The sequence below is a fragment of the Zingiber officinale genome, chromosome 2A (assembly GCF_018446385.1).
Source record: "Zingiber officinale cultivar Zhangliang chromosome 2A, Zo_v1.1, whole genome shotgun sequence".
Lineage (NCBI taxonomy): Eukaryota > Viridiplantae > Streptophyta > Magnoliopsida > Zingiberales > Zingiberaceae > Zingiber > Zingiber officinale.
In genome coordinates, this window is record NC_055988.1 from 1,842,957 (window position 1) to 1,855,813 (window position 12,857).

At 37.8% G+C, this 12,857-nt stretch overlaps 1 protein-coding gene and 1 pseudogene across 1 annotated transcript; both read right to left on the minus strand.

Annotated features, from left to right (window-relative positions):
* Positions 1 to 2,072, minus strand: LOC122040487 (40S ribosomal protein S7-like). Its single transcript, XM_042599817.1, has 6 exons — positions 1,965 to 2,072; positions 1,281 to 1,376; positions 1,126 to 1,199; positions 905 to 1,028; positions 349 to 531; positions 1 to 249 (listed from the first exon to the last, which is right to left on the minus strand). The coding sequence occupies exons 2-6, from the start codon at positions 1,353 to 1,355 to the stop codon at positions 127 to 129; spliced, it is 579 nt and encodes a 192-aa protein (XP_042455751.1). The 5' UTR covers positions 1,356 to 1,376; positions 1,965 to 2,072; the 3' UTR covers positions 1 to 126.
* A 1,448-nt stretch (positions 2,073 to 3,520) lies between these two features.
* LOC122040489 lies at positions 3,521 to 4,832 on the minus strand (annotated as a pseudogene).
* Positions 4,833 to 12,857: the final 8,025 nt, after the last annotated feature.

Consider the following 12,857-nt stretch of genomic DNA (forward strand, 5'->3'; position numbering starts at 1 on the left):
AAACCACAAGATAAGTTTTCTTTAATTTCCAAAAGAGAAAACAGAATTGAAGTGTCCCAAAAAAGCATTTCTTGCTTACAAATGAGGAAACCAAATGAAAGGCTACTCGAAACTCATAAGCATCATTTAAGCACTGTCTGTGACTGGGTACTCGAACACCACATCTTTTCCACAAAGCTTCCGGTAAACCCCCGTAAAAGTTTCCAACTTGTATTCCGTGTTGTTACGCTCCTTCAGGTCCAAGAAAATCTGATGGAGAAAATGAGGTGTTCAAGGAACAGATGCAAAAGAAAGGAGTAAACTGGAACCAAAAGAAGCTGATCACTACTAAGCAAGCAATGTTTATACCTTTATAATTTTGGAGCCGTCCAGACGATATCTGATGCGCTTTCCTACAATTTCAGCAGGATACACTATATCTTCGAGGATGGCATCATGGACAGCAGAGAGGGTGCGGGAGCGAGGCCGCACGACTGCAGAACCTTTCTTTGGTGGCTTCAGTATCCTCCGGGTAGCGATGAGTACCACATCCTATCAGACAAATGGGCAGTCTACTTGAAAGTTGGCAGATGCTTAAAAAAGAGCCAAATATAAGAATACATGAACATAGCATGAATCTACCGTGTCCTACATTATGGCAAACACCATTCATCACTAAAAAAAGGCATTTAGCAGGAGATGATCTCAGTTCTTAGTGATTATACAAAGCACCAATAGAATTGGCCTGTCGGCATTGAACAGAATAGTGAAATAGTGACATACAAGCTAAATGGCTACCAGTCAAAAGTATATATATTAGTTTTCAATGTTAAATCTTGTAGTTAGTCAATTTGACATAAACATCTTCAATTAATAGACTTAACTGCAATGATTAATTGAAATGAAGTGTCTTACGACTGTTTACCTTCCCACTGAACTTCTTTTCCAGTTCTCTAACCAGCCTAACATGAATCTTTTTGTAGGCTTTTCGCAGCCTGTGTGGAATGTGAATAACAACAGCTTTCCTGTTGCCAGGCATATCGATTTGCCTGTACCAAAACCATAAAACTTAAATAAAATAAGCATATCTGCAAATTCACAAAACAAAATTTGGAAACGCCAACAGGATTGACATAACAAAATTACACTGCTGAATTAATGTAAAGATCCTTCAAGTCACTCTTCAACTCCTGGTTCGCATTCTCCAGATCAAAGAATGCCTGCTATGAATATGAACAGTTCACTTGGGATCTCAACCTAAATATCAGAACAACGCGATATGAAAGATGAAGGCAACTAGCCTGAGCCACAGTGTCTTCAAACTCAGTCGGTTCTGCACCCTTATCCTTTTGGATCTTCTTCCTCGCAGTAAACATTTTTCCTAATACTTACTAGGTCTGCAAAAGAATGATACTTACTTAATAACATAAATTCATCTCTCTCAACATTTACGTGGGATTAAACACCCAAAAAATAAAATAATAAAATCTATTGTTGATCAATCCAATGAGCAACGAACAGAAAGAAATTATCTTGGACACATAATGGACCATGCGAAATGCAGATTTCTAAGCTAGGTTCAATGGACACGATGAGCACTACGGATGAAGAAATTAGAAAGCGAGAAGCACTGCTAGATGAAAAGGAATAAACTTTCGGACTAAAAGAATATTTCAGAAATAGAATGTTATAAATATATCACTCTATAAACAGATTTAATGGAAGAACTGAGAGAAATACCAAAAATTATAGGTGGAACAAAAAAACATATAGCGCCAAATTAAATTGTTAAGATAAAACAGCCAGATTGATGCTAAGGCGAGCTTGTGATTTGGATTAGCAACAACAGAGTAAGAAATACTCAATGCTGCATCAAAGAATAGAAATAAAGAATGCACAAACCGAGGAAATAGAGAACAACCAGATCAAATGGTAAAGACTTAGATCGAGACAGATAATAAGAATTGCGATCGAGCGAGATCTACCTTCTACCGACGACGACGAGAAAGAGCGAGAACGCCGCCACAAATCGACTAGGGTTTCGCAATGAGGCGAACCCCGCGCCGTTAAATACGAAATCCACACGGGAGCGCCTTTTTTCGTGTTTTGTTTGATGGAAGAATCTGATCCGTTCGATGGCACAAGAAAGAGTGGCCGTTAGATTAAAATGGGAAGGAATTGATAAATCACAAATTGAAAATAGTTTAGATACTAGGGAATAAACATGACTACTAATAGTTTTCTGAATTTTTATTATTAAATTAAAATTACAAAAAAAAACCAGTGAAAAATTATAAATATTTAATAGAATAATTAAATTATTTTTTTATTTAAACAATATATATTTCTTAAGATTTTATAGCTCTCAATCAGAAGTGAATAATCAATTTAAAATGATGAATAAATTAAAATTGATTAAATTATTTTTTTAGATAAATCGAATGGTTGGGATGAAAGGATATTCACATATCTTATAATACGATATTATCCATTTTGAATCTAAACCTTATACTTTTACTTTTGGACTCTTTCCAAATTATAATTTCATTTCAATAAATATTTCTTATATCCTTTTAAATTTTTGATCTTTTTCATATTTGTCTCAACTGATGTAAGGGACGAAAATCAAAGTGCAACATTTGAACTAGAGATTTGCAGAGAAATACATAGAAAGATAATTCATTAATAAAGAGTAGCCGCCTTTAATAAAAAAAAATTAAAAATGTAAATTTTTTTTTGTTAGGTTTAAGTTTTATAAGCTATAAATTTTGGTCCAATAAGAAAATCGATTTGTTAATTTATTTACCCTAGCGGTTAGCATCAAAATTCATTTTCATCGTACTTAGTAACCAGAGTTGATGAAATCAGAGTAAATGAAGAAACTAACATTTATAAGAAATAAGAGAGTTAAAAGGATGGAGAAATCGATTTGAAGAAAAAATTTATTGTCTGATCTTTCCTCAACTGATCAACTTGGAAGTTATTGAATTGAAGGTTAGTCAAAACCTCATTCTTTAAAAATATCATTTTAAGTGAGAGCTTAGATGATTTTATATTGGAAGAGAAAGATCATAATGATGATATTGAATTTGTATATGAGAAAGAATAAGTTGTTAAAAATTATGGAGAAAAGTAAAATAAATTTATAATATTTTATTAGTCTGAGGAGGATAATAATTTTTTTAGATTTTACTAAAATTAGTTAATAAAGCCTGCAAAATAGAAAGATATATGTATTATTTTGATAAATACATAAAAATTATAGTTCTTGGGACCCAATTCACAAGAAATTAAATTTACAATATAATAATTCAATAAAACAAATAAAATCCAATAAAATATCATATTATTCTTTGATAATTTAGTGTTTATAATTTATTATATCATGTGATATTCATGTGATAATTTACTTGTCCATTTAATCTAGTGGTACAAAAATATCTATTGATATCTAACTTTTGATTACAATTGCTATTTTAGCCCAGACTGTGATGCAATGGTAGATTATTCATATTAGGGGACTATACTTGTGAACTATTCGTTTAAGAAGTAACGCACGTTTTAATTGCATCTTTATTACTCAAGGGCGAATATTTGTACACTATACGGTCACTCCTCAGGTGGTCCTGAGTGAGTCCACGTGGGACTTTCCGCCGAGCCCCAGCATCCTCATGTGCTTCTTGTACTCCCTGTACATGATTGGCTTGTACACGGCGGGCCCACTTCGTTTCACAATCTCACTAGCGGGTGCGATGAGTAGGTGTCTTGCGGGTTGTGAAAGTAGGCGACGGAGATCCTGTCGGCGGCGGCGTTGGCCGTAACGCGATGCTCGACGCTCTTGAACGTGCCGTTCGACAGCAACTGCATGATCCATGCAAACGACAGTTGACTTCAAAAATCCGAATATCAATTGCGGGCAGATGAAAAGTTGACCTGGATTTGGTCGCCTATGTTGACGATGAGTCCGCCGGGGGCAGGGTCCACGGTGACCCACTCGCCGGCGTGGCGGACCTGCAGCCCCTTGACGTGCTCGTCGGGCAGCAGGAAGGTGAGGCCGCCGGGGTCGGAGTGCGGCGACAGCCCCAGCGTGAGCTCCGGCTGCGGGCACTTGGGGTAGTAGTTCACTCTCATCGCCGCCGCCGCCTGCCCGAACGCCGCCGCCATGAATCCCTCCTCCACCCCCAGCGCCGCCGATATCGCCCTCTTCACCGCCTCGACCACCTTCGCCACCGCCGCACAGTACTCCTCTGTTTTCTCTCTGTTTCCGGTTCTCCAAAAAGAAGGTGAATTCCTCTGTTTTTTTTCCTCTGTATTTTCAATTAAAAATGGAATCGTCGATCGATCACCTTAATTGAGATGGCGAGGAGGGCCATTTGGTCGGCGGGGAGGGAGGGAGGAGGTGGAGGAAGAAGTAGTCGCCCCAGTCGAGGACGGCGCCCTTGACGACGCCGAGCCGGCTGCCGTAGCCCTCGAACGTCGCCGGCGAGTTGGCGTACCGCTGCTTCTCCTCCATCGGCAGCGCGAAGAACTCCCTCCACGCCCGCCGCACCTCCTCCGCGGTTTCAATGCCGTGGTTCACCAACTGGAAGAATCCCCACTCCCCGCACGCCGCCGCCACCGCCGCCGTCTCTCGGCCCGACGCCAGCGAGGCAAAATCGATCACCGGAATATTATTACTCGCACGGGCAGTACTCCCGACGGGGACTGCGGCCAGCTTGGGCCGCTCGGAGAGGGGCTTGACGTAGCGGTCGGGGATGGTGGCTGCGCCGGCGAGGGTTTGCACCCGAACGACCGGCTCCGGCCACTCGTACACCGCCTCCATGGGCTTAGTTTGGGCGGCGTTTGAATGGAGAGTCGCCGGAGTTATATAAGGAGAGCATTGCCGTGGAAATTTGCATTTCACCGCCTCAATTTACTTCATTTCAAAAATACCCTTTAAAATTTGAAAAATTACTCTCTAAAATTTTAAAACATCTTAAATACTTGGAAAGGAAATCATGGATGGTTCGGATCCTCTGTCCCCATGTCCCACTGTCGATCGGACGGTCCAGATTACATCTCAAGGATGCTTTATAAACTACAAGGATACTGCACACATCTTAAAGATGTCATGATACTTTAAGATATAATCTGGACCGTCCAATCGACAGTGGGATATGAAGATAGAAAATTTCGGGACAGAGGATCCGAATTAAAACCATAGATGGGAGAAATAGACAAGTATTATGCTATTTTATGGTCAATTTATTTTGGATGGAACCTCTGATGGGATCGTATCCATAATTTTGTGAACCAATAATTAAAATTATTTATTAGTTAAAATTCAATTTGGACGAAAAATATTCACCGATAATCTTATCTTTTCACTGTAGTGTGGGGAGGAGGGGGAAGGGAAATAAACCCACAAAGTAAACGTGACTGAATACAAGAGCGGAAAGCGATGGAAGGAAGGGAGAGGAAGGAGTTGGAAAAGTTGCATTTAATTACCATTTCTTGGCTAAGAAATGCACGTTTTGTAGCTTAACAAAATCATTAATTAGTTAGTAGGTCTAGAGGTAGGTGAGCTAAATTAAGGGGATTTCAGATCAAAATTTTAGGGTTTGAATTCGTTTAATCAACGCCACCTAGCGAAATTTAACTTTGTTTCTTCTTCCTTAAACCGATAATAGTCTCGCATCCAATCCGATGCGTAGATTGAACTATAGACGACCGGTTCCATTAAAACTCAAAAGATGATACTAATCAATTGATTTTATAAGAGGCAGTTGGATGTATCTTTCGCATTATCATATTTGCATAAAGAGTGTAGTTGACACTCGAGAATTGACCCGAAAAACAACTTGATCCTAATTTTTTCCGACTCGATTGATCGGTTCGACTATGAACTTCGGCCCTCCCTACTCTAGTGGAGAAAACACTACCTATCTATCTAACTCCACGTTTTATTTGTGCCAATAGCATACGGGCCCAAAATTTCAAACCTTGCACAATAAATTCCATGTTGCATCAACTTCCTTTAATCTCATGATCGTATACTTTATTACACTAGTTTATTACAAAGAGTTCTAGTTCCTTTTTATATTGATCTACGATGCGATAATTGAATCATAAAAGACCTAATCTATAATTTTATGGGTTAAGCTTGTGATAGCTAGTTTCATAATCTATGACCTATAAATGATCATATATTGGAGTCTAGACAATCCATTTATGATTTACCTAACTCATTTAATTAAACATGTCACATGATCAGAAGTGGATCCAAGATTTTAGGTCTAGGGGACCGTATATTAATTGACGAAAAGAATTATTAAAAAGAGTGTATAATAATAATATCCCCCAAATCTACGAAGATGCATAATACATATTGAGTTGAAATATGAGAAATAGAGAGAAGATTTTTTTTTTTTTTTGAAATTTAATATCTGAATGATCGGAACTTGAGTTTTGTGTTTTTAAAAAATGCCATGAGATACTATGTACATTTATCTTTAAAGAGACCCATATATATATATATATATATATATATATATATATATATATAAAGAAAATGAAAGATTTTTATATATTAATAATGTTATTAAAACTTTTTGGGGAGGCTGTGACCCCCTCCGATCCTAATGTATATCTATTCCGGTACATGATACATTGATCTTATCTTAAAGTGGAGAAGATAACGTATTGGATAGATGACTTTGATGTTGACTAAATAAAGATTTCTAGTTGAGAAAAATAACTCCGAATGATCATGTGTGTCAAAAGAAACTTTAGCAACCGGACCAAGGACACGCTAAGTCAGTGATAAAACTCAAGGCAATGAACAGTGGAAGGAACAATATTTATGGATGTGGAAAATCGTGTAGCCTCGTGTACTTGTGCTTGTAGATGGAGAGCCTCTTTATAGTGTTACTGTTTGTTTGAGCACGAATCTCAAAATGTTTCCAAAAAAGGACAGACCATAAAGATGTTTTGACACCTTTCTCAAAATGGATCAACAATCTCTGCGTTTGACAGGATGAAGACTTCTAGTATACAACTTACATATGAAATATTCTCTATCATCTGTGGTACAAAATGCCAAAAAGAAATGTGAGGTCGTTGGGTGGAGGGATGCTTAGCTGGCAAACCGAATGAATCCCTCCTGTAGTCCGATCAGTTGTCGCTTGCAAGAGCAGCCAGGTCGGATTTGAGGAATGTTGTCAGGTACTTGTCCTTCGCTCGACCTCTCCGTTTGACTTCCAAGTTTGGTCGGACCAACTATGATGGCACTGACTCGACTTAGAGTTTTATCAATACTGAAGGACTCCGTGTCCGATTGGCCCAAAGATCTGATCGGATGACCTCTCGGTCGAGTCGGTCGTCAGCACTGTCCTTGAGTGTTAATCTATCCTTGACTTTGACCATCATATCAACCAGTCTCCTTGACTTCGTCCCGACAAGGAGGCTCCACCTTATTCGCCGTATCAACGACGAATCAACATAATTAACTCGCACGAATTAGGATGAGCACGTGAGTTTGTTAGGTTTAACTCTGTAAAATGTTGTGTTGTGAATCAAACCTATCGACATATGCTTTACATATGCTAATGGTCCCTCAACAAATTGAGACCTAATGTTATATGATGATCTAACACTACATAAATTCTTTTATAATTAAAAGGGAAAGAACAACGACGAACGACAGCAACAACAACAATAACAACAACAACTAAATGACAACTAAATGAATAGCTTGAGTTGGAGAGTCGAGTAGGAATTGGTGTAGAAGTCGTACTATACTGCACTAACTACACGGTCACGGGACCATGGTCGAGTTGGATGCCTTGCAAATACAACTGTGGCTATGTTTTTTTTTTTTGCTGTTTTTCTTGTGCATGATTCAGTATGTGGCATTTTAACACTATTGCTTCATTGGCAAAAGGACAACAAGTGGAGTCATGGCCGACGACAAAGGAAGTGGACTAGACCAGGTTTCATAGATGGACTCTGAGTTAGGTTCTACTTTCGACTGTAGGACTAATACACGTGAAATGAAGGGATGAATCATGTGTATTTTAAAACTAGTTCTTTTTCAACTTTATAAAAATCAAATGCGTAGTTGAATAAAACTTAAAGAAAAAAAATATATAAGAGTTTTTACTTAGTTCAGAGTTTTCGGCGATTCCTACTCCAAGATTTAGATCTCTTGGACCTATCGATAAACAATCTACTAATATCCTCTACCAGTAAACTCCCGATAGAATAATCGAGTACAAATAGAGAAATAGGAAAGTGTAATAATCCTACACTTTCTTTAATAATAAAGTAAATGACTTTTAAGATAAATATTACCCAACACGTGAAGAAAAAGATTTGGATTGAGTTCTGGTGTTGGAGATAGTCTAACTAAAGCAATCAAGTGTAGTAGCGTCACAGCGGAGTGGTAGCACGAAGTACGAATATTTAGATTATCGAGAATAAGCATAGACAGAATATCTCTTTTTATACACCATTGGAGGTGTCTCCAATGGTTTTGAGCATCTCCAATGCACCTCCAATGGTTTTGAGCATCTCCAATGGTGCTTATCCGATCTGAAGTCTTCGACTTTTATCTGCTTCGAGGAACCTCTACCAGCTCCGAGGCGCTTTCACTGTGCTCCGAGGCACCTCCAATGTGCTTCGAGGAGCCTGCAATGCGCTCCAGGATGCCTTCACTTAGCGAACTTCTATCCCTGAAGTTTGTCCGCACGATAGCACCTCCGCTCTATCTATGGCGCCTCCATTCCGCTACGAGGTGTCTCCCCGCAGCTCCGAGGTACTTCGGATACTGTTCATCCAAGGCTTATTTATGTATTTTAACCCTGCAAAATACGTTAGTTCAACAAATAAAGTATAACATGCAAAATAGAATTAGCACAACATAAAATAATATTATTAATTAGATCACATATTACCAAGACCAAGATTTATTCATGGTCTCAGTTTAGATTTTCAAAATGGCTATAAGCTGAACCAACGCCTATAGTCCTACTGGAACTCGTTCTCACTAGATCACTTTCCTTCAGTGACTTACCTTGATTTATCATTTGTAGTCACTTGACTTGTCTTTTGACCCACCAGATCTTTCTGTCGGTTGTCAATCCGCAGACCTAACTGGACTTCAGCTAGCTGTCCGGTCTCACAAACTTAGCTGGACTTTCTATTAGATATCAGGTCTCACAAATTTAGCTGGACTTTTTATCATATATCTACGCCTAACATGAGTAGCTCACAAAAATGCGAAGAACAATTTTGATTACTACTTTGAGTGTCTCACTAATACTTAACTTATTTGAATGGGAAGGTTTGCTTCATTGGGATGGAGCCAATGGTGATGAAGTGGCTTGGCCAAGTAATTGACGGTGAAATTGTTGAAAATTTGAATGGAAACAATAAAGGGATGGATGAAAGAGATTACATTATACATAGGAATATAGTCGAACTGAGTTGAATAATATGAGTCTCAACCTCGGCTGGATTAGCTTTTTCCTAAGTTCAAGCTCAACTTAAGTTCAATTCAAACTTTAATTCTTAAGCTCAAACTCAATTCGTAATGCACTTAAAGAATTCACAAATGACTCAACTCTGTCTTAAATAGCTCGTTTAAAATTAAACAAGTTTAGTTTGTGCTTGACTCGTTGAACAAACTCGAGTTCGAACTCATTAGGCACATAATCGAGCTCGAGTTTTAACTAGTGAAGAAAAATTCTGAAAGGATAACTACCCTAGAAAAAATGTTGAATGACTTAAAAACAACAACAACAACAACAAAAGTGGTGTAGCTGGGCTCGTGAGATGAACTATAGATTAGAAAATGGAAAATGGAAAATAGAAAGAATGACTACCGTAGAAGTTTGAATCAATTTCAACTTGGACACACTAGAGAACCTCCTCCACCATAACATAAGTAAACAAAAAAAATTGCCACCGGCTAATAAGAACCTAACAGAATTTTAATGATCAGTAGGTTTTTCAATGTTGACATCAAACTATATAGGAAAATCACAAGACCAAATTAAGACTTTGTCGATACAGGTTGAAAGGTGATAATAAAGGTAGCATCTAAGTAATTTGAATCTCTTTAATATCTGATTTTTCCTTTTACATATAAATATAGCATCAAAAAATTAGACATGAACAAAATAATATGCAAAACATATCAACAACTAATTAAATAGAATATTTATGCCCTCACTTTTGATTTTCTCTTGCTTCCTTAATGAACATGCAACCAAGCTAATGCATAAAGTAATACTTGGACTGTATTTATTTCCAAAGAACATCATGAGGATCAATTATCCTACCATCGACACTAAAAGTCAATTTAGAAGCCAATGTAGTTATCGGAATTGATAGTACATCACAAGACATTTTTGATAAGATCCTATGTAAGTACTCTGGGTTAGTTTTGCTAAAATCAACCAAATTAAATTAGGTTATACAATTTTGACGCATTGTGTCTAAGTGTACAGGGCCTTAGAAACACAAGAATTCGAGCGGAAAATGCAGCGAGCGAGAAGGATGACATGGGAAGAGAGTCGACGAGCTTGGTACATTTGAGGGACGAGGAGCTGCGGAATACCACATCGATAGATAAGAAGAATGCGTGTAACGCATCAAAGGGACGAGAAGCTGGAGAGAAAGTATGCTCGAGGAGAAGGTCGAAGTTGGGTTCAGGTAAGCTCAACTCTGGATGACCAGAGTATCACCTAAGCGACCAGACGAGAAAATGGTCAACTTCTGAGTTGACCGTTTCCAGGCGCTGGACCGAGCCCAGGTGTCTGGACTCTAGGCGCATGTATCCTTTCTAGGCACCTGGGAAGGGCGGATACGTCAGCATAGCCATTGTCGAAGAGGATCAATATGGAGTCCACGTCAGGAGACTCCAAATACTCGGATCGGATCCAAGCGCCTAGGAAGTCCAGAAACGTTGGAGAAAGCCAATGCAGATTGGATCAACTCGACCAAGTCTAAGCGCTCGGACCGGGTCCAGGCGCCCGGGAAGTGTGACGTCACAAATGGCTATATTCGACCAGTAGACTATAAATAGAGTTATGATGCTTAAACTTCAGTACAACACATTGTAATTCATTTTCTGTACTTCATTCTGAGCTTTCAACGTTTGTAAGAGGTTACTCCACCTTCTTCAATGGAGATCTTAGTGAAGCTTTCATCGACTTGGATTAGCAACCTCCCTGATTGTAAACCAAGTAAATTCGGAGTCCTTTCTTACTTTGTTTTTTATTTTAATTATATTTTATTTAATTAACGTGTTGTCCTTGCTAAGTTTATAAGCAAGAGTTCTAATTTGGATTGTAGGCTATTCACCCGCCCCCTCTAGTCGGACAACCCAGACCTACATCCTAAACTTTAAGTTCTTAATTCTCCAACATGACAATGCATTAAACTCAATTTCATCTTCACAAATAACACAACCTTCATCCATGTACACATCTCATTTTGATTTTACTTGCTCAATACTATTGACATTCTTAATGTAAGTAGAAAATTCTTTACCTTTTCCTCTTCCATTTAAATATACCGACCAATAGACCTTTCTCTTTGAGTTTCACCTTCCAACACTAGCTTTATGAGCTTCAACATACTCATTGTACAACATGTATAATGTGTCACGAACTATAGAAATGTGTTCAATTGCATCACCTCCCGAAAACATCATTCAATCAATTTCATCTTGTTACTTAGATCTAACACTACTACTATAGAGATCAATAAGTTGCAATCACCCTAATATTTATCAAATTTAGTCTTCATCTTGTTAGCCATTTTTGCCATCAAACTTCATTCATCCGCACTTGCTTGATTTAACAACTTATTTATAGTGTAAAGTTCAATAAAGAATAAGTTACAAGTAGGATATTCACTTCCTGAAATGAGATGAGTTACTTCATTAAATTCCTCAAGAAATGAACAAACAACACTCACTTTTTTCCAATCCTCCTCACTTGGCAAAAAAGTATAAGCTGCATCCTTTGCTGAATATCTAGGAAAAAATGTCTTGAAACTCTAAAGCAGTTAATAACATACAAAATGTTGCATTCCACCTCGTGCAACAGTGCTCAATTGCATCACCAATAGATCTCCGGAAAATATCATTCAATTAATTTCATCTTGTTCCTTGCATCTAACACTGCTACTATAGAGATCAATAAGTTGCTACCACCGCAATATTTATCAAATTTAGTTTTCATCTTGTTAGTCATTTTTGCCACGAAACTTCCTTCATCCACACTTGCTTGATTTAACAACTTCTTTATGGTGTAAGGAACAAGCTAGAAGTAGGATATTCATTTCCCAAAATGAGATGAGTTACTTTATTAAATGCCTCAAGAAATGAGCAAACAACAATAATCCTTTTCCAATCCTCCTCACTTGGTATAAAATTATAAGCGGCATCCCTTGCTGCATATCTAGGAAAAACGTCTTTGAACTCAAAAGCAACCGATAACATACAAAAATGATGCATTCTATGGCTAGTTGGCAACTATGAAACAATTGGATCAATAAAAGGGAAAACATATTAAAAAAATGAGGTTTAAAAAGTTTAAAATCCGAGAGTGACTAAAAGGACAGAATGATTAGCAAAGTTCACAGTTCATAGTTAAAATACCAACAATTTCACTTTCAAAATCAAATACAAAAAAATGCCAATGACATTACAACAGAACTCAGTTCAGAATCACATACAAAAATGTCAATGAAAGAATGGATTTGAACCAAAAAAGTCAATCGGTCAAACACTCGAGCTCTACGAGAAATCAATGCAAAAAAGCCATCCAAACCACAAAAGTAGAAAGAGGAAGGAAATATAAGTAAAGGAAGCAAAAAGATTTACCTCA

What these genes read in the sequence shown, in the direction of transcription:
- LOC122040487 (XM_042599817.1), bottom strand. Translation starts at nt 1,355, where the DNA reads ATGTTTACTGCGAGGAAGAAGATCCAAAAGGATAAGGGTGCAGAACCG. An exon ending in CTTTACATTAATTCAGCAGT is followed by an intron (nt 1,029 to 1,125) that starts GTAATTTTGTTA and finishes GTTTTGGTACAG; the next exon opens with GCAAATCGATATGCCTGGCA. An exon ending in ACGGCTCCAAAATTATAAAG is followed by an intron (nt 250 to 348) that starts GTATAAACATTG and finishes TTTCTCCATCAG; the next exon opens with ATTTTCTTGGACCTGAAGGA.